The 22,249-nt window shown below is 41.0% G+C and overlaps 1 protein-coding gene across 3 annotated transcripts in view; it reads left to right on the forward strand.

Annotated features, from left to right (window-relative positions):
* plxnb2b (plexin b2b) overlaps window positions 1-22,249 on the forward strand; it is a 120,719-nt gene that overhangs the window by 72,685 nt on the left and 25,785 nt on the right. For all 3 annotated transcript variants that reach the window (XM_055009143.1, XM_055009144.1, XM_023278570.3), the window contains 16 exons: window positions 2,350-3,482; window positions 4,581-4,769; window positions 4,892-5,017; window positions 6,861-6,961; window positions 7,978-8,104; window positions 8,660-8,819; window positions 10,728-10,839; window positions 11,369-11,480; window positions 11,838-11,939; window positions 14,008-14,103; window positions 14,701-14,788; window positions 15,186-15,364; window positions 16,792-16,940; window positions 19,211-19,322; window positions 20,028-20,164; window positions 20,614-20,796. In XM_055009143.1, coding sequence (XP_054865118.1) covers window positions 2,350-3,482; window positions 4,581-4,769; window positions 4,892-5,017; window positions 6,861-6,961; window positions 7,978-8,104; window positions 8,660-8,819; window positions 10,728-10,839; window positions 11,369-11,480; window positions 11,838-11,939; window positions 14,008-14,103; window positions 14,701-14,788; window positions 15,186-15,364; window positions 16,792-16,940; window positions 19,211-19,322; window positions 20,028-20,164; window positions 20,614-20,796 — 3,106 coding nt within the window. The remainder of the gene's footprint in view (window positions 1-2,349; window positions 3,483-4,580; window positions 4,770-4,891; window positions 5,018-6,860; window positions 6,962-7,977; window positions 8,105-8,659; window positions 8,820-10,727; window positions 10,840-11,368; window positions 11,481-11,837; window positions 11,940-14,007; window positions 14,104-14,700; window positions 14,789-15,185; window positions 15,365-16,791; window positions 16,941-19,210; window positions 19,323-20,027; window positions 20,165-20,613; window positions 20,797-22,249) is intronic.

Here is a 22,249-nt window from a genome sequence, read left to right on the forward strand (position 1 = left end):
TAAGAAGGTTAAAGGTCGTGTGGGATGTCAGATTACCCATAGCAGCTTAATCATCAACAGGCTGTCACAAAGCAGCTTTTTGTAAGGAAGCACAGTGAGGATATTGGAGCGTAATAACATGCAGTTGTTTCCGAATGCAATAAAATGACTACAAACTAGAGCAAAGTTTGTCCTAAATACACCCTAGGTAAGGCTTTGTGAAGTTCACTTTAACAGAGGAAACTTTTTTGCTGCCAGAACGGCTCCCAGAGGCTTTCTTTTAATTCTATTATCGTTTTTAAGGCCATTTTTCCGTGTCTCCCTGTAAACATTTTGCAATTTGCCACCGCTCTTTGTCATTGCGTGTTGGCTCTGTTTTGCTTATGTTGTCAACATTTTGATGCTGGAAGAATGTTTTGCAGCTCGTGCAGTTTTTTGTGATGCTTCCTTGAAGAGTCAAATATAAGAGTTATTGTGGCGCCTCTTGAAGCTGACACAGGCTTGTAATTGCCAGTGAAAATGTCTTTGAAATTGAAGTTGTGTTATTTAAGAGGCGAAATTATTGTTCCCCTAACATCCCTTTTATTTTGTCCACTTTGTAATGTGCATGTAAACTCAAAGTTGTTTTTTTTTAGTTTATTTTGTATGTGCTTCTTAGTTAAATCATGACTGAACGCAGAGTTGCCCCTCCTTCTTAATTAAAGCTGTAAAAACTACCCTCACACATTTCTGTCCTGAATAAGCACAGACAGGGATTTTACTGCACCATTTCAATTTTAATGGAAATATTTTAGGCCATGAATTGAAAATGGCACGATACGTTTATGCAGTGAAATGGGTTAAGGGGAGGGGGGAGGGAGAAAGATTGAGGCAGGAAATGGGAAGAAAAATAAAATCATCAAATCGAGTAGTGGGCACTTAAATGCAAATGAGTGTTTCCAGTGAAATTAACAGGGTCCCCCCTGGGCAAATGTCTAATCAGTGGTCTCCCCACTTAGTTCAGTGAGCAAGGGCAGGGTAGCGTAGTAAAACACAGCTTTGGCAAGTGACTTCCTGGAAGTTTGATCAGTGGGTTTCAGTTTGACAAATGTGCCTGTGGACTTGAATGACAAGGTGGAAAGAGTGAGGCTACTACTGAGAGTGTGCAAGCTCGAAAACCACACGCAAGCATAGACGCACATTTGCTGTGTGGGCAATAGCTGCTTGAAAGCCACCTGCCGTTCCATATTTACCACAGCCTGGGCAAACAGCAGTGAGCGAGGACTCCACAGGCACCTGCTGTTAGCCGGTATGATGCTGTCTGTATTTTACAAGGATATTGTGTGATCATGTTTCCTGAGACAAAACAGTGTACTTCCTGAACACATTGTGCTTCGAGGTGTTACAGAGAGAGAGAGAGATGGGGGAAAAAAAAAAGCAAAGTGCAAATTAAGTTGGACCAGATCCAACAGGCTTTTATTGTGTTATGGTTTGAGATCTAGCTCTTGGCCTTAATCTTTCTTTACCCCCACACAGAGCAGTTTTATTTTTTCACCAGTGATCATTTCTGATATTAAGTCAATTAAATCCAAAATAACACACCCCTTATATAACTGGAGCAGGGTGTTGAGTCATACACAAACACCTACGCCACATACTGTTAGTTTCAGGCAAATTTTAAATGGCTTTACCCCCTATAACCGAAATCTGTAAATCCATATCATGATATACTTTGTTTCGTACCCATTAAAGGGTCAGTTCACCCAATTTGCTGTGGCTGATTCTCTTGATACTCTTGTTTGTCATGCAAATCGCTTGGGTTTCGTTTGGCCTGCCTCTCATTTCTCTGCCTTCTCACTCGAGATGGAGGAGAATGAAGTGGAAAAAAAAACAAAAAACGCAGTCAGATTTCCATACCAGCCATCCACACATCTTACTGTGAACCAAAACTTCTTTTTAACTCTTAAAGCAGTGGTTCATTTTGCAGATGAGAAGACTGATACTGCTTTCATATCTGTCTATTAAATCTGTAGCCTAGAGACAGCGTAATTTAGCAGAAGGGCTGGAAACAAGACTCTTTGTAGCTTGTTTTTTTTTTTTTTTCATTTGTCACTCAGCTGCTGGAACTGTGGCTTTTTTCATGTGTACATAAATGCAACGCTATCAATGTCTCCATGTAGAAATTATGCAAAAACGTGCTATTAAATGATGTAGTGACTCACCAACTAAGATCTTCGATTGCATGTGAGAGTATGTGTGTTTAAGCGTAGGGGTTATGTTAACTACACACATATTGTTTGTTGAAGTCGTCTTTTAATAGCTAATGTGCATTTATATGTGCTTTTAACTTCATTAATAATTAAACACCTCCTCCTTTTGTGTTCCCTACAGAGATGGCAAGCTGGGTCTCCCTCCTCCTCTTCCTCTTCTGCCAGTCAATCTCACAAGCCCAGGAGGAGAGCAGCAACAACCCCGTCCTGGAGTTCACCTCCGAGACCCCCATTAACAATGTGGTCCAGGACCCCCAGACCGGTCGCATCTACCTGGGAGCGGTCAACACCATCTTCCAGCTGGGGCCGTCACTCCGCCAGGAGGCTCGCGCTGAGACGGGCCCCAAAGAAGACTCCCGGACCTGTACGCCTCCAGCTTCAGCCTGCCAGGACACGAAGCTCATGCCCAACCTCAACAAGCTCCTGCTGGTCCACCCGTCCAACGGCTCACTCATAGTCTGCGGCAGTCGGTACCGAGGCATCTGCTCCCTCCTCAACCTGTCCAACGTGGAGCAGCAGCTGTATTACAGTGACAGTAAAGGAGAAAAGACTTATGTGGCGAGCATAGAGGACAACGTGAACGTGGTGGGCGTCATGTCTACCTACAAGAAAGATTCGCAAAACTTTAATGTGTTTGTTGTTGGGAAGGGCTACGGAAGCCTGGACAGTACAAAGCTCATTAGCACACGAATCCTTCAGGACTTGCGGGAATGGGTGGTGTTTGAGAGCATCATCGAGGCATCCACGGTACAGACGACGCCATTTGTTCCCAAGTACTTGCACGACTTCCGGCATGCCTTCAAAGAGGACGGATTTGTTTATTTCCTCTTTTCTCGGACTCTTGATGGTACAGATAACAAAAACCTGACCTTTGTGTCTCGTCTCTGCGAGGATGACCACCATTACTATTCCCACACCGAGCTCCAGCTAAACTGTGGTATGAATAACCGATTCAACAAAGTCCAAGCTGCATATGTGGCTTCTCCAGGAAAAGAGCTGGCGCGGCTCATGACTGAATCAGGTATATATGGGAAGGTAGTGCCATGGAGTAAAGTCCTGTTCATGGTGGCGAGACCAGACGACGATGACGACAACAACTCCGCTCTCTGCGTGTACCCGCTCAACTCCATCAACGAGCGGCTGGTGGATATCATCAGCGCATGCTACAGTGACTCCGGGAAGATTTCTGGGTTTCCTGCTGTGGACATACCCTACTCCTCTAAAACTGCCGAATTTTGCACGTCAACAATCGCGGTAAGCTCTTCTTTTGTGTCAGCTGATTGAAATTTAAAAGAGTCTGTTTGAAATAAATGGGGAAAAAGTGACATGTTTGGAAGAATTCCCCGTGGCGTGATCAATAATACACCGATGTGTCACGGTTTGCTTTAATGTCTCAGTGTTTACTTTGTCTTGCAGATCCTTTGTGTTGTTCTGTCTAAATCACTCATTCTGTCTCACACATTTTTCTGTCTTTCTTGTCTTTTCCCCCAGTTCCCTCAACTCATCCATGATAAAATCATACAGAAAATGTAGGCAAATAGCAGCCTGTGGCTCAAATCAGGCCCTCCGGTTAAAATGTTTAGCTTTATGGCTAAATAAGCTGTTAAGTCCAGGACTCGCATACATTAACATCTAGTACTGACCCAGTGTGAATAGCCAGCACACACTGCTGAAATAAATACATTTAGGTGAATGTGATAATGACTTAATCCAGCTTGTTTTAATATATGAAGCTGTCCTTGAATTCAGACTGTTTTAATTTAGTTTTTTTTTTTTTTAAGGCTACTTTGCCAGAACAGAAATCCGTGTCACTGTAACAGAAACTGACAGTTTTACTTTTTTTTCCTGAGGACTTCGTTTAAGGTTCATTCATCCATAAATTAAGCGAGCCGCTGTTCTTCATCTCTGGATCAATTCAATTTCTCACAATTCAATGCTGAACATATATTTGCATATATGAGTCACTTTTTTTGCTAAATTACTTAACAGAAGCTTCTGTGTCTTTCTTATCACAAACTTGCTAAATGGAAAAATGGCATCTTCCATTATGAAGTCCTAAAATGAACAGTTTTCTAAATGCTTTTTATTTGTACACTACACAAAAGAAATTACCAATCAGAACATATTGAAGTCATTTATTCCTTAATTTGCAGTACATCTGTAAAACAACTCCAGTGAAGAATGGTGAATGTTAAAAGCAAACTGCTAACACTTGACATGTGGCCTATTTTTATGAGTGCACATACAGAAATGCTAAGAGGTTTAGTTCACACATATTTCTCCTTAAATTGCTTTGGATTAATGGCCAAACAGTGTGTCATCCTCCTTGTGTGCTATCTTTTCCCTTTACAGAAGGATTTGTTGGAAAACTACAAATGTGGTGCGGACTTTCTGCCTTCCCCTCTGGCAAGCAAGCCCAGATTTGCATTAAAGGTGAATCCAGCTTTGACCAAGTCGGGCCTACTGACCTCTGTGGCAGTCGCTGTGGAGAACGATCACACCATCGCCTTCCTGGGCAACAACCAGGGGGAGGTCTTCAAGGTGGAGTTGTCTCTTGATCTGTTTCCTTTTTTAATTTTTTAAAATCTTTTACCTGAGTGAAAGGAGCATCATGTAAATTAAAAACCTATCTGACAGTGTTACATTGCTGTTTTTTCGTCCAGGTGCATCTCACCACTGACCCATACGTGTACAGCAAGGTTCCTGGTGACACCAGAGGAGAGAAGGTCAACAAAAACCTTTTCTTTGACCTCGGTCACAGCCACCTCTACATTACCACTGAGAAAAAGGTGTGTGTGTGTGTGTCAGCGCTCTTACCTAACACGTATCTTGTACAATATGTGTCTACACAGGAGGGTTCAGGCAGAGTACTTTGTGTAGGTCACCTGTGTTATGGCAATGCTCAGAGCTAGATGTGTTGAATCACAAACACAGCAGTCACGCAAAACAGAAAAAATACACTTAAAGCCTGAATAATGATGTACGTAATAAGCTGCATTATGGTGTGTATATGTGTGTGCAATAGATGACACGGTTAAACAATGATATAAATACACAGTTTGATACATGTTTTTCATCATAAATCTACTGTATGGCGCAATGTAAAACTGATGTACATTGAAAAGTATATTAGTATTATTAGCAAAACATTTATCCTCTTTTAAGAATGTTGTATATTATTAATAAATATATATATATATATATACTACTGTTTAAAAGTTTGGGGCTGCTTGGAAATGTCCTTATTTTTGAAAGAAAAGCAGTTTTTTTTTCAATGAAATCAGAAATACAATCTAGACATTGTTAATGTGATAAATGACTATTGTAGCTGGAAGCAGCTGGTTTTTAATGGAATATCTCCATAGAGGTACAGAGGAACATTTCCAGCAACCATCACTCCTGTGTTCTAATGCTACATTGCATTAGCTAATCATGTCGAAAGGCTAATTGGTGATTAGAAAACCCTTGTGCTGTTATGTTAGCACATGAATAAAAGTGTGAGTTTCCATGGAAAACTTCAAATTGCCTGGGTGAACCCAAACTTTTGAACTGTAGTGTATGTATTATTTATATTACGTTACTGAACTAATATTGTAGAAGCATTATTGTGAAGTAGCAGATTATTGTTGTCTGTGGTTGATGTGGAAATAAGCTTAGAGACTTAATATACCACTGTACGGTGTAATCTACAGCATTGTATCATATTTTCTAAGATTATTGCACCATGTGTAGCCTGATAATCCGACTAAACTACAATATCATTTCACTACATTCAATCTGTTTGAATAGCTGATTAAAAAGTCTAACAGTGGAAAGATATGGGGTTAACGAGTGGCTTATACTCACTCAAAACAAGTTTGAATGACGTTTTGGAAATAGAAAGTGTTTATAGCTCTGCCAAGCATCCTTAATCGAAGGCAGATTGGAAGCCAACTGTCTTACAGGGGCGAGATGTGAAACCGTTTAAGTACGGAGATAACATTTTTAGACGATGTCTCCTGGAAGGCATTGATGGTGTTGCACATTGTACACAAGAAAAGTGTCAGAAATGGTTGTATCGAGAATGAATAAAGGGATCTGGATAGAACCCCGGCTACTTTCTCACATCCACACAGCAGGCCAATCACAGCATGGATTGGTTGTGAATTTCAGGCCGTCTGTGTTGGAAAGTTACAAAAAATGTTCAAAAAGCAGATAGAGTCCCCCCTAATCAGAAGGGAGGAGGGTTTCCAAAGATATTAAACTATCTGATAAAAAGCCTACTGGTCCTCTTAAAAGGTTTTTAGATGCTATTAAACAGCTCAGGAGTATTTTGTTGGAAGCATACTGATGCCGCAAAGCAATATGTAACAGATTGACTCAACTACATGTAAAATACAATTGTACACAGTTTTTTTTCCACCTGTGGCCACAGTAAACATTTAGTATTTGGACTGAATAATTCGGTTTTGTAACCAAACACGGCGAGCAGACACAAGAGCGTGTGCTGCGACGGTGCTTGTTTCACTCCCACTCCGCACACCTGCAACAAACCACAAAGCATTTCTAGCAGTATTTTAAATGCTTCCTATTTTGTGCGATGTCTCCCCTAAGGTGCACTCTTTGATCATATTTCATGTCGTAATACTGCAGATCACCAAGGTGCCGGTGCAGACGTGCCTCCAAAAGAAAGACTGCCAATCATGCGTGGAACTGAGGGACCCTTACTGTGGCTGGTGTGTCCTGGAGGGAAGGTGAGGATCTCTCTCACACACACACACACACACACACACACACACACACACACACACACACACACACACACACACACACACACACACACACACACACACACACACACACACACGGCCTGTCAGGCACAAACTTGCAAATGCATGCACGAAGCAACAGACTAACACAAACACCCACACATACAATTCCATCTGTAAAACACAGTGGGGTATTTGTTCAGTGTTTTATTGCAGACATTTTTAGTATCCCTCTGTGTTTATATTCCATCTCCTGTTGTCCATGCAGCCGTAAGGAATTAAAGCTGTTTGTCAGCCTCATGCAGCGAAGACAGACTGTGCAATTTGCTCTCATCATCCTATATGTATCAAGGTCTGGAGGGTAGAAAGGTGTGCATGTATCATGAGCTTTACAAGGATGTGATCAGGAACAAGAAGAAAAGCCCTCTGAAAGCAGATGATCCGCTTTTCTTAGTGCGCTGTACTTCTTTGCAAATCTATCGTATTTTGGATGCTGTTTTGTTCTTGAATTTCATGAGTATCAAATTACGCTGCATATTGTTTTCATAATTTACTAAGTTCTTGATTCATCATTTAATACATAGAATATAACATTGTGGAAAAATGTGTATCACAATTTCAGAAAGGCTAAGATTAATTCTTTAATATATAATAAAAATTTTTAAAAAAATAAAATCGTGACAGTTGAAAAGGTGAAAGTATAGAGTAGTTGGCATTTTTGCTTAAAGGTTACAGAAAAGATGTCAGATGAACTGATTTTAAATATAGTAGCAACACTAGCAAGCAGTGAGGACCTTTAATGGCTTTTATATCTATACAAAATGGGTTTTTGAGAATTGGCACAGACCCTGCTTGAAGTCACTTGGGCATTGGGTTGTTATTCACAAAATCACATTGAAAATCTGTCAGAGTCCATAGGCTTTGTTTTTTCGGGGCTTTGTGAAAGCGTTTACGGGATGTTGAGCTGAAACTGATGGGAATTGTTCATCCTTCCTCTGAAGGTGTACCAGGAGGTCTGAGTGCCGACGGGCAGAGGAGAAGAATGGCTGGTTGTGGAGCCCGAAGCAGCAGTGTGTCAAGATTGTATCCTTCTATCCCCCGAACCTTTCCTGTAAAAAGACTGACAAGGTACAGCACTGCTTCACTTCTCACTCATTCCCTCAGACTCTGTTCTTTTGTTCTCTCTTTGTCTCTCTTGCTGTGCAGTACACTACTCTGCTTACATGCGCGTCACACAAACATGCGTAGCCTGAGTAATAACCTGTTTACGTTGTGAATCAGAGACCCTGGGCTCTAGGTCTTCCTGCTCCGTATCGATCCGTCCAGAAGACTCCAAACTGTCTTATTATAACCAACCTGGTTGATTGTGCTCACAGTCTGGAGATGGAGAGGCTCACTTATGTGCTTTCCCTCTCAAGTAGTTTTCTTCATTCCCCTGCTTTCTCACTACTTCTCTGTCCCTCCTTTTCTGAGTCACACTCGAATTTCTACACCAGCACATCTCCTCCTTTCTCATTTTCAATCAATCTCCAACCTCCCAACAGTTTCTGTATTGTAGCTCCAGTTATACTGAGGTTCTGAATCATGCCCGGAGCATTGCATTAACATAATAAGAACAATTTTTCATAATCAACATTGTTTTCATGCTGCTTCAAATTTTTTGTATGCTTTCTGTCTGTCCAGGTAAACATCAACATCCCTTCCCTTCCTTTAATTGGATCCTCTGACCGTCTGCACTGCAGCATAGCGTCTTACCAAAGTGAAGGTGCCATGTTGGACTCTGGTCAGGTCTCCTGTGATCTGCCCCAGCCTTCCCTTATACCACTAACACCTGAGGACCAAGGTACGGCCTTTTTAATTAACCTGCAAAGTTTTTATCCTCTTTCAAGGCAAATGTCTGTCATTTTCCATTACAGCTAATGCTGTGTTACTGACTTGACAAAGTGGGTGGTGGCCTGAGAAGCCATAGGTGAACTGTTTGCCAATTGGTTTTGATCATTTGACTTATTGCGGATTTAATAGAGAATTTTCACCCCAAAATTACAATATCAAGCTGCTGATTTGTGTTACAGTAGCACTGTAACACAAGGCGAACCTTGCATTTTAGCCAATTATTTGTGACCAGTTCTTGTTGAGGCTTTTATGTGACAACCTGCGTCAAAATCTAGTTTTATTATCTTAGTTTAGTGTTTTATAGCAGTGGTGGGCCACCTCTCCTTAAATCATAAAAATGAATTCATGTAGTAAAACATGAAGGTTTTTGTGAGTAGAGCAGAGGTGCTTTTTCACCCCTGGAAATGCGATATATGTGTTGTTTAGGCAGTCACATATTTGCCAAATTGATGGTGTGAAAATTTGTGTCAGTATCAAAGTGGTTTTACTGTCTCAGCTGAACAACTTCCTGAGAGTACTGGTTGCTCCATGTTTATTGTACACCTGAGCTATTTGGCAAAATATGTTGTCCTTTCTTTGTCGTTTTGTCTTCAAATGCACCAGTGACATCTTGTCAAGTGCTGATCAGCCACAATATTGAAAACACTGACAGGTGAAATAACACTGAACATCTTGTTACAGTGTCACCTGTCAAGACGAGGGATGTATTAGACAGCAAGTCAGCAGTAAGTTTTTGAAGTTGATGTGTAGGAAGTAGAAAAAAAGGAAAATGTAAAGATGCGTCAACTTTGACAAGGGCCGAACATTGATGGTCAGACACCTGGGTCAGAGCATCTCCAAGACTTCAGGTCATGTAGGGTGTTTTAGTTTGCATTGGTTAGTAGCTACCAAAACGCGGTCTGAGAAAGGACAACCACTGAACCAACGACACTGGTTACTGGTGCCCAAGGGTCTTTGCACATGGGCAGGAAATGCTAGATTGCATGGTCTCATCCCACAGAAGTGTTACTGTGACAGAAACTGCTGAAAACCTTCATCCTGGCTATGATGGAAAGGTGTCAGAACACACAGTGCATCACAACTTACTTTGTGTGAGTTTGCGTAGCAGCAGCCCAATTAGAGCACCCATGCTGACCCCTGTCCACCACTGAAAGCACCTTTAATAGGCACGTGAGCATCACAACTGGACCATGTAGCCATGCAAGACGGTGGCCTGCTCTGAACAAATCATGCTTTCTTTGACATCATGCGGACAGCCTGGACACATGTGCCTTATTTACTTTGGGAAGAGGTAGCAGCAGGATGCCCTATGGGAAAAAGACCACCTGGCAGAGGCAGTGTGATGCTTTGGGCAATGTTCTGCTGGGAAACCTGGGGTCCTGCAATCACGTGGCTGTTAATTTGACACGTACTGCCAATCCAAACATTGTTGCAGACCAGGCACACCCCATATAGCAACAGTATTTCCAGTATTTAACTACAAACATTGATTAGGAATGGTTCGATGAACATGACAAAATGTTTCATGGTGATGACTTGGCCTCCAGATTCCCCATATCTCAATCTAATCAACCGTCCACGGGATGCATTGGATAAAGAAGTCAGAATCATGGAGGAGCTGTTTACCGAGCGTAACCTGAGCATAACTTCCCCAATGTTCATGCTAAACCTCGACAGGTTAGAGGTGGTTTCAGCATGAGGGGGTCCAACAGAATCTTAGGCAGGTGGTTTTAATGTTGTGGCTGATTGGTGTATATTAAAAATCTTAAATATTAAACATATAAAAACACCAAACATATGTATTCCCCCCAAACAGCAGGTGCAACTTATTTTAACCCTTATTTTGTTGTTCCCTTAGATTTTGTGGCCGTGGCTGTCAGGATTTTTGTCAACGAGACCGTGGAGCTGGCCACGCGGGAGTTCAAGTTCTACAACTGCGCCGCCACAGTCAGGAAATCTGAAAACACACCGTAAGTTAAGCTCTTAATCTATCAGTTCTGCTCTGTCACTCACCTAAAATACACAGTGACAGTGAACACAGCATCAACTGACAACCTTGATGTGAATGTATCACCATGCATGAACAGATGAGAGATCAAGGCTCTGTTTGTAAATTGTGATGCATGGTACTTTGGAATGCACTTCTTGCATTTTCTCTCTTCCTTTTATTACCAAGCCGAGGAAATTGCTTCAGTTTCCTTTTCATTAATCAAAAAATGAAAGTCGATCTCGCCAGTTTTTCCCCTCATTTTTTCCCCTTCATTTCTTTCACACAGAGGAATGTGTGATGAACGAGCTTTGCTTATGTGAAGTTGCAGAGATCCATTTCATTGTCAGCAACATGGATTTTTGCACCGGACGCTCTCTGATGAGTTTGCATGTTTTAGATTTTGTTTGCGTGCGAGCGTGTGTGTGTGCGTTTGTGCTCCAACCTAATTATGTATGTGAAAGCATTTTCTTTTCTTTGCTGTTTACGTGTTCATATTCCTGTGTTTCCAGGTGCATGTCATGTGTTGCCAGTCAGTGGGGATGCCAGTGGAATACACGCGATCACACCTGCAGCGATACAGACGACAGCGTGGTGGGTCCCAACATCATCAAACAGCGTCAGGTTAGTCATCTCAAGGGACGGGTCATGGACTCTGATCACCGTGGTGTGTGTTTGATAAATGCTGCCGTAAGTACAGCAGAAGTTTCAAAAGACTTATCTAATCACCACATGTGATGCAGCGCTTGAGCGATCCAAATTCCCCTCGAAAATTAATAAAAACACAAATCCCACTATCAGCTGCTACCATCTTGCATGACAAATGTTGTAGGATGGAGGATATCAATTTACAAGTCAGCAGATGTTTCAGTGATACACTTATCTGTCGCCACAGATGAGGGTGTCCGTTAAGTGGTTGGCGTATTTAAAATGTAAATGATTAAAAGTGGGGCTCTGTGGTTATTTTCGATTCCTTTTCAGGGAGCAAAGTGTCCTCAGTTTGAGAATCCAGATCCTGTGCTGATCCCTGTGGGCTACAAGACTCGAATCAGCTTCGAAGGGATCAATTTGGACCTCTACCAGGTAAAGTGGCACAGACACAGAATTTAAAGCATTTCTAGAAACGTGTGTCATATTGGGACCACAGTGAAAGACACTGATCACAGTTCATAAATTTAATCCTCCCATCTCAAAGAAATAAAATGCCTCCCTGTTGACAAATAGAGACACAGATACCAAAAATGTATTTATTACATTAAAAAATACATAAAAAATGTGAATGTCTTGGTGATGGCACCATTGTTAGCATAACTTACAGATGCTGAGATGTAAATATACACTCAGGAGTAGCAGGTAAGTGGCGATGGTGTTTAGTATGAAGTATTCAGCTACCTGGGTGTTGCCACTTCATCTAAAATGACAACAGAATGAATACACAGTGCACCCCTGTATGTGAGTTTTTAACTCTGTATATGCATATTTGAAAAGCAAAAACAGAAAGCAACAGGAGGATGTTCTGCCTTCCATTAGTCACAAAATGTAGCCCTTTTCAGATGTGTGATACGTTACATTGCTGCTGTTAAAATGACGGCATTGTGTCATTCATACATAGGTCACTTTTATGTTCTTGTTCCTCACAGCATCATTCAGACATACAGCGCTGACAGAGTGAGCCACAGTGTGCATGCAATATGTGTCATACAAGTGTGAATGAACAGCATACCGGTGTGTTGTATGATATATAATAACACACCAAGCAACAATTGACTAAATCCAAACTAATATCAAGCTGATCTAACGGTCCAAATAACTACACATTTTGCTTATGATTTTCTGAACGCTGAAAATTCAGAGTTTGTGTGATGATAATCTAACCGCTACTTTACAAACTGTCAAATAAAAATACGTTGACAGCGAGGACGGCCACTATGTAACAAATGATTTAACTAGAGCTTATTAACTGTGACTGTGTGTGAAATCTGATCTGCTGTTAGATCCTAATCAATTCCATTTTCATCTCAGGGATAATTTATAACTGTGAGTAATTAATGAAGTTACCACTGTTCCACTTGTATAAATGCACTCACTTTGGAGACGCTTATTTGGATGCTGCTGCTGTATTTAATAAACTTAGTGGAAAACATTCCTACAGTTGGAAGCATAAAACCACACTTCAGCTCCTGTTTGCGTTTTTTCTCAAAACCTGAATTACATTTATTATTGGCGAGTCTCATTAATATGATACAGTCTCTGTGTTCATTGCAGTAAAGTTTTGTTTTTATGGATTTTTCAGTTTGTGATGGATGTGAACTTGTAGGGCAAAGAGAACGAGAGCGTTGCTTTATGATTTTGGCACGGAAACTGTCTTTTGTGCTCTCTGTGACGTTTTTGAACCTTAAAGTCTTTTACTCTTAAAAACAAAAAAAGCAATATTCTTGCTGAAATGTGGGAGAAAAAAAAAACTTTCTCAAATTGTTTCATACAGCTCCAAGTACCGTGACTATCTGGTAATGCAACTGTACAATTCAGACTTGTTCTGTGTTGAAAGTGATATGGAAATATTACTGGATCCAACCTAGTAGGATTGCTGCCATAATGGGTTCTCATTCAGACATGAAGCCGAGACATTCAGTTGCCGTCACATTAATGGAAGGAAGTGCATGTCTGAAAGCAGTTTCACTAACAATAAGTTGTTGTACAGAATGGTTATAGGTAACTCCTCATTGAAACCTTCTCTGTGTGGTGTTCTCCGTCTATTTCTATTACATTTTAAGTTGTGTTGTTTCAGTCACCACTTCAACAGAATGACTTCATATCATTTCTTTTTTTTTTTTTGTTCTAAAACAAGCAACGTTGCCGGTCTGCTTGTTTTATCGGTATTTTTAAGCTTGCGTGGATATGAGAAGATTAACTACCTAGAATAATGCGCAGCTAAAACACTGCCTGATGTTAGAGGTTCTAGCCTACGCAGTGACCTGTGACTTTACCAGAATGTAAACTTCTCTGGTTCTGAGCAAGAGTCAGCATGTACAGCTCTTGCTCTGTACTAAGAACCAAGAGAAGCATCACTAAAACGATATTTCAAAATTAGCATCTGGGTAAATAAATACACCGCACGACTTATATTTATTTGTCCTTTTTTTTTTTGCAGGGTCATGTTTTCACCATCGGCACTGAGCTGATGAGGAATGTGGAGGAAGAGGTCAATTTTGAGGATGGACCGTTCTACACTTTCAGCGGATTCAATGTGAGTGTGGCTGTTTTCTTGTTGCTTGACACTCATCTTGATGCAACACTTTTGTTCCTTTACTGAGCCTCTGGCCAATCTGCACTGCACTCGAGACGGATCCTTGAACTCTGGCTCATTGGTGGATCATAGGTGCAATTTAGAAGGACACTGAGTAAAATATATGGCAGGGTACCACTTGAATTCTATTTCTCTATAGCAAAGTAGCCCCTGTGCTGACTTTCTATCTTTAAACAGCTGTCTTTATGTTCCAGATTTCTAAATGAAATCAACCTTTAGCCGCTTTCCACAGTCCCTTTGATATTCTCTAGCTCCCTCTAATGGACAGACGCCCATCAGTGGAGTTATTTTAGCTCCATCTCTACATTGTGAGCTCTGTGATTGGGAAGCTCAAACAGTGCCTAGCCCCCAGCTATGTTCTTTTTCCAACATTGATTTCTTCAGCTGAAAATCTGCCAGGCTGGGTATAATTTTTTCTCTTTCTTTTTTTTCCCTTGGCATGGGGGAGCAGCAGCCCACACTGTTTGCAGAGAAGAGCTTAAGTGCCATTAATCACTGGATTCTGTATTAATAATTCATTTTCTTCCAATTTCTTAGTTTTCCTACGATAAGTCACCAGAGACCAATGTTCTTTTCTACGTGAAGGACAAGGAGTCTGGCAAGAAGATGGACAGCACACTGAACGGTGTGTTCTCACATTTTAATGTGGAGATCTTACTTATAATGCCCTGTGTGTTCACCGCAGGTCCCACTGTGGGGCCTCTATTAGATTTGAGGAAGCTACCTTTAATCTCCAATTGAAAAATTATCAGAAAATTAATTGGTAATGACTGTATAATCTAACATGTTTTGACAGGATATGGAGGATTCAGAGGAATTAACAAGAAATGATTGCGAGACCTGTCCTGCATTCTACATTACTATGTCAAATGTGAATTTTAATATCGGATACATTTTACATTAGGAGAGATTTTAATGAGGGCACAAAAATCAAATTTTAAATGTGAATGTACTACCAGTTTACACTATTCAAAGACAAGAAAATGTGATGTTTGCTTCTCCCCTCACTGCCTCCTATCCAGTCACCCTGTACAACTGCTCCATGGGCAGGGAGGACTGTAGTCTTTGTAAAAACGCCGACCCAAAGTACAGGTGTGTGTGGTGCAGCAGGCAGAAGGCTTGTGTGTACGAGAAGCTCTGCAATCAACAAGGCTCGGAGGATCCTCACAGCACCGAGTGCCCCAACCCCGAGATCACCGACGTGAGTATTTACAAAGCTGCCGTCAATTCCTGTTTACCTTTGAAATGGAAACAGTACCTGCTTTAAAGACGTACGATTAGCAGAGAGCAGACATTGACACTGGTGATTGGATTATTGATCAGAGCAGTTTATTGGCCATGCATTTTCTGTCTCCTTGATTTTTTTTTTTGTTGTTGTTGTTGACAGAAGAGTTGGGAGTGTGTTTCTCCTTGAGAGGGTGTTGCACTGTTCTTCAGCACATCTAGATTGGATCAATTCTTTCTTTGCTCACTTAATTGTTGATGCCCGTTTGTCATTGACAGAAATCCATCAATAGTTGTGTTTCTGTCATCCAGGCAAAGGTTATCACCAAACATGCTGCCACCTGAATAATACATTGTCAGATAGAGATATCACAGATAAATCACCATAAGCATGCGTTGATTTTTTTATGGCAGAATTTATGATTGAAGATTTATATACACCAGCTGCCTGAGAGATGACAGTGGTCTGTGTGTTGACTAAAATGTCTCAACAGCTATGCAATTGATTGCCACATACATTTCTACAGATATTCATGGTCTCCAGAGGATTAATGATCCTGTGACTTTTCTTCAAACACTTTTAGGAAGTTGCTACTTTTGTTTTTTACAACATGCCTTGTATTGATACAAAATTATGTCTAGACATTCATGTCCTCTTCAGGATGAATTAGAATAACTTGGCTGGACCTTAAGTTTTCATTCATGATTATCATCAGATCAAACTTTCAATGCAACCTGCAAAACTGCTTACATTCCCACCAGCCTGAACTGTTCCTCATGTTTAAAGCTGATTGGCAAACGTTCACAGGCTACAATGCTGCCCTTAGATAATGCACATGATACTATGCAGATCATACCTGCCGAACTTCAGTACATTAGCGGAGTAATGTTAGCATTTAGCTCAAAGCACCGTTAAAAGCTGCCTGCATGACTATACATTGTTCTTGCTGGTTTGATTTTAAAATTACTCCTTCAAAGTTAATTATGTTCTGTTGCATGTGTTTATATGTTTGTTATGCAACACTTCATGCAGTTATATAATGTAACTCAGTAAAATACTGTTCTCACAATAATGTTTCTTGTTTACATGGAGCACCAGCCTTTACACTGTAGCAAGATTTCTTATTATTGACAAGTATTTACTGTGTCTGACTCACATGCAGTACCGGTCAGGATGTAGTACAATGCAAACATAAATGCAGGCGTGATTCATACAGTATTGATGTAATTCTCCACCATGGCCTTGAATATTAAACACTTTAAGTCTGCTGAATAGTTAAACAGACTATGTAAATCTCTTGTATGTTCTTATTGCACAACTAATCCGTTTTAAATCCATTTTAAATCCCTTCTTCCTATAAACACCCACTCCACCCCCCCGACACACTATATCTCCCCATCCAGATCATCCCTCGGTTTGGCCCCCTGCGGGGAGGCATCGCCATCACCATCCGTGGCTCCAACCTCGGCATCCATAAAGAAGACATTAAAAGAATCACAGTGGTCGGGGAGACTTGCATCCATCAGGAGGAAAAGTACTCCGTCTCCACGAGGTAACATTTACAGACATGCAAATGTGCAGTATGAGCAGGAGCATGAACACTGTCCACATGTCAAAATGTGTGGGCGTGTTTTATCCAAAGTCTTTTTTGTAGACTTTTGAGATTCTTGTCTCAGCTAGAAGTGCTCTCCCTTTGCTCAAGGTAACCTGGCTGTATATTTTAATTAGCTCATTATACAACTATATTGATCTGAGAGTCTCCAGACGCAGTTTGATTTAGAGACAGAATCACTCTTTTAAACAGGGGATGCCAGTGGTAGAAGAATTATTCAGATAGTTTTTGGAGCAAACAACCATGTAAAAGAAGATTGCATTACCAGTAAAAGTCCTCCATTCAAATTCCTTCTCATATTATCTTCTGTAGCCAGTCAAGATGGGGCTATTGTAAAATGGTTTATGTACAGTTGAAAAGTTTGGAGGGGTAATCAGTCTTTAGTGAAGCTTTTACAGCTCATCTGAAATGTGGTATGGGGCCTCAACTGGCTTTTCTTGGTAGTTTAATCTTTAACAATGTATTGTGTTTCGTAGGCTTATCATTTGTTAGTAAGTAAAATCCTAATCTGAAAAGTAACTGAAGCTGTCAGATAAATGCAGTGGATTAAAAGCTATTATACTCCCCTGTGAAATACAGTAGAGTATGCAGTAACATAGAAAGAAAATGGAAACACTCAAGAGAAGTACCTGAAAATTGTACTCTCCTAATTGCTTTTCAACACTGTCATACTCTACCTAATGTCTCTTATACATGGCCGAGGATAGATAGGGCTTTATGCCGTCAGCGCAGCTTGAATTCTTTAAGATATTTATTCATTAAAGCGCTTTAAGTATCCCACACTGGTTTGAAAGTGTCTCGCACACTTCCCACAGATTTTCCGGTGGTCTGTTCGTGCTGCAGACACGCTGTTCCACCTCATCCCAAAGGGGCTTTTAATGGGCTTAGGACTGCAAAGAATAGAACAGAATAAACTTCAAGTCTTGCGAATGCACTTCAGTCACAGCTGTGTTTGAAAAGCGCTCACTTCATACAAATGGTCTATAAAAGAGAAAACAGCCACATCGTTGCCCTACAGCCGCTGTCCAGGACTGATGACACCTGGCAGCGTGGAGCCACATTTATGACAAATTCTTGCCCCACCATCTGCATGATGAGGCATAAAGCAGGATTTATGAGACCAGATGGGGATGTTTCACTCTTAAATCATCCACTTTTGGTGCTACCATGCCTCCTGGTCTCTTCTTGTTGTTAGTTGTCCTGCAAGCTCGTACTGCATCTAGTACCTTTAAGTTCTGACAGGATTCGCTTTGTGACATCTCATTTTATCCCAGTTAAGCTGCTAATTGTTGTATTGCGCGTTTGACGCTGGCTGTGAATAAAGCTGGTTATGTTATGCTGACCTCTTTCATCAGCATTTTTCCCTGAGGACAACTGCAGATTTGGACGTGTTTGGTTTATCACATGATTCCCATTAAACACCAGACACTGAAATGTGGAGAAAAATCCCCTGAGGGACGGAAGCGGCCAATCTGGCTTTAAAAATTGTGATAGATTCATTGCTGCTTAATCAACAACATTACTCAAACGTTGGCTTAACCCGTGTAGCATATCTGCCCAGAATAAAACATGAACAGAAGTATTTTCAGTTCAGTTATTTCACTGTACTAATTTGCTGTGAAGTTTTTGACATTCTCTTTCAATTTCCACAACTGCATTCACAAACTTTGTGAAGTTGAATATCTGGAATACACCTCTTGCACAGAGTTAGGATGACTGATATCTTAAAGGTTAGTGAAGCAGGCTTGTGATTGGACGACTGCCGGTTTAATCTCTGGATCAATCGATGTTCGGAAAATGAAAAAGCAGGGTGTTGCCTCTCCCATTACCAATACTGAGGTGCTGTTCGTCAACATTCTTCACCTCAACTTCTCTAGCACAGCTGCTAAATGCTAAGCAGGTCAGAGTGGTGTTGTATTGGGCAGCCTGCAGCGATGAATTTATGTAACTATGTGAGTCGTCACAGCTTGAGGTAAAAGAGAGCTGAGCTTTCAGCAGAACATCCCTGAATAAATAAAAGCATTAAAAATAGCCTTGATGATGGCTACAAACTTAATCAGCAACTTAACTGTTGAACTCATTCCCCATGTAAAAGTGTCAGATATTTTCTGGATCCAGTTTCTCTTAGTGAGTTTTTCTGCTGGACTCTGCAAAATATTCTGATGGGATTTTTTTCATAATCATTTTTTTTCTTCTGTTTTTCTGTGCAGTGTGGTGTGTGAGATTGGCCCTGTTGAATTTACTAAGGACCACTGGGGCCAGATTGAAGTAGAGGTGAATGGAGGGAAGAGAGGAACCTCCTCCATGTTCTTCACCTACAGGGTAAAGACACACACATGCACACACACACACACACACACACACATGCACACATGCACACGCACAACCTGTCCTGGGGTGTACAAATTTTGACACGAAAATACACGCATTCAAAGGCTTTCAACTCATTTTGTTATTTTATGGGCTCTGTTGTGTTTTCCATTTCCTAATGCAGAGAAGGCCTTATCAGAACATAACAAGGGCATGTAATTTTAAGTGGACGTCCACATTCGGCATCCTAACGTATTGGCAAATTAAGCATCTAGATGCGTATTACAATGGTAATGCACTGCACGATATGCCAGAATTTGTATGCCTTCCTCTTTAACCAGATCCTGTGCAGTAGTTCCTTTTTTCTCTCTAATGCTTTAACAGGCTACAGCGTAGCTATTTAACTGGCTTTTCATATCTCTGGCTCCGCTAAAGCTTCCCCACAGGGGATTGCTCCGCCTAACTGTTTGCTCAGCAAATTGAGGCAGATGTGGTGCTTGTTGGAGTTTGTGTGTCTGAATGTTTGTGATAGAGTGGGAGGGTGTGGATCAAGGAATGTGAGAGGAAATGTGCATGTTTATGACGTTACTGTGTCTCTGTGTGTTGCTCTTGTGTGTCTGCCTGAGGATAGGAGCTGGTGTGTGTACTTGTGAGTCCGTCAGGGGAAATATGAGTACGTATTCAGGTTGTATATGATGACCCCCTTCTCTTCACTAGGACCCAATTCCCGATGCAGTGAAGCCTGCCAGAGGTCCTAAAGCAGGGGGAACCCTCATTACAATATCTGGACGGTTTCTAGACACTGGCAGCAAGGATGATGTCCAGGTTACCATCGGAGGGGTGGACTGCACTGTGTAAGGATTTATTTTCTCAACAATTGTCATTCACGCCAAAAGACCAATTCTGTTTCAATTCAGCCTCTTCAGTTGATAGAGCTACTTCTTTTTCAAACATTATATTCTATGCAAATTCTACCGTATACACACTTTGAAGCCCATAAATTGATTTTTTTAACATTCCTGAAGCAAAAATGGAATTGACCTTAACTTTGGTGTCATAAGCAGGAAGGATTTTTCTCTTACAATTTGCCTTTACTGTTGTGACCGCAAGTGGCCTGTCAAACCCAGTCCACAGTGACATTTTAGGCAGAGGTAACAGAAAAATAACGAGCAAGGGAAGCAGTAAAGCCAGGATTTAACAAGCTGTCAGCCTGCTGCCATGTTGACTTCCCCTGCATGGTGACCTTATGCGACCCCCACTCCTTCAGCCAAGCAAGTGCTGAGTTATGTCCTTGTCTTGGCAGGGAGCACTTCGGAAAAGAGATCACCTGCAGGACAGGAGAATACCGAGCGGATAAGGTGCCCTCTGACCCTCTCACCGTCACAATGAAGTATGGAAAGAGTACCACAAAAACCATCCCAAGTGCCTTCCAGTTCTTGGAAAACCCCACTGTGCTGGATCACCACCCCAAAGGAAGCTTTGTCTGGTCAGTTTGACATGGCACCTCGTGCCACTGTGTTTCTTATATTCATTCATTCATCCTTTATTTTACCCAGAAGTGTACAGCACTAGATGAAAGTTCAGGGGTTAGTGTGTATGCTGTCCTCATATTTTTATCCATGCTGACTGTTCGTCACAAAACTGTTCTCTCATCCTTCTGTTGTAGAGGTTTGTAAAGTTGGCCAAGGGAACACTTTCTTTCATATGGCTGCAAAGACAAGTGTTTGAACAAGGCTTTGCCATGTTAGCAGCAGACTAAAATATCGATTGGATGGCTCACCATGAAATTTTGTACAGGCAGTCTCCAAACTGAGAAACCCTACTGAGTTTGCTGATCCACTGATTTTCCCTGTAGCCACCATGAGGTTGTATTTGTGGTTTTTATTAAAATATCTTGACAACTTCTGGAAAGGCTCCATGAAACACATATTTATGTCCAGAGACTGAATCTTAAAGACTTTGGTGATTCCTGATCTTTCACACCAAAAGATATATGTGGTCACTTAAAGTGTGAAATACGATTCTCTGAGTTTTCCTGTTGCAGGACCACAAGGTTTACATAGCAAAACGTTTTATTAACTGTTGGATAGATGATTAACACTGATACATAAATTCTAAATTTAGATTTTCATGGCACCACAATTAGGTTAAAATTTCACTTACAAGCACACAAACCTGTGATCTTCTGGCTTAAGTGATGACTTTACCAGATGCTAAAGTTATGTGAGCACTTAGCTCAAAGCGCTGCTGTACATACAGCCTGACAGAGCCTCTAGTGTGGCTTTGAACTCGGTGTTTTTTGGGTGAATTGCTCTCCTTTGCCTGACTGACATTGTTCCTGCCAGAGTCCATGTTTCCCAAATCTAAGTACAGGGACACTAAAAAAAATGTCATTCTCATGACTGCCATAATGGACAAAAATAAGAGAATAAGACCCAGACTGATATTCCCCTTTCAATACCTCTCTCTGTACTTTAGTATTTGAAGTAGAGAAGCAGAAAAAGAAAAAGCTGCTAGCTTGGCATTGATAACAAGGTCAAATAGAAAAGTACTGGCACCTGCCTTGTTCTCTGCCCTGCAAATTTCTGTCTGTCTAAAACCTTAGTAGAAGCTTATTAATGTCAAGAACATTTTTTGAAAGTATGACCTGTCCTCAGAGAGTTGCTGAGTGTGTCGATGTGTTTGTGTGTGTGCAGAATACTTACTTACCACACTTACTTCTGATTGGCTGGAATTGGTTGCACAAATGCTACTTTTTGATGTTGTAACAAACTGCTTGATAATTGCCGAAAATGGATGCATTAGACAGTTACCTTGATTTTTTTTAATTTTTTTTTTTTTTTTTGCACTATGACGCATGTGATTATGTACGCTGTCTGGAACAACAGACTAATTTGTTTTCATCTCCAGCGAAAATTACCCCAGGTGCAATTTAAGAA

Source organism: Amphiprion ocellaris, chromosome 3 (assembly GCF_022539595.1).
Source record: "Amphiprion ocellaris isolate individual 3 ecotype Okinawa chromosome 3, ASM2253959v1, whole genome shotgun sequence".
NCBI lineage: Eukaryota > Metazoa > Chordata > Actinopteri > Pomacentridae > Amphiprion > Amphiprion ocellaris.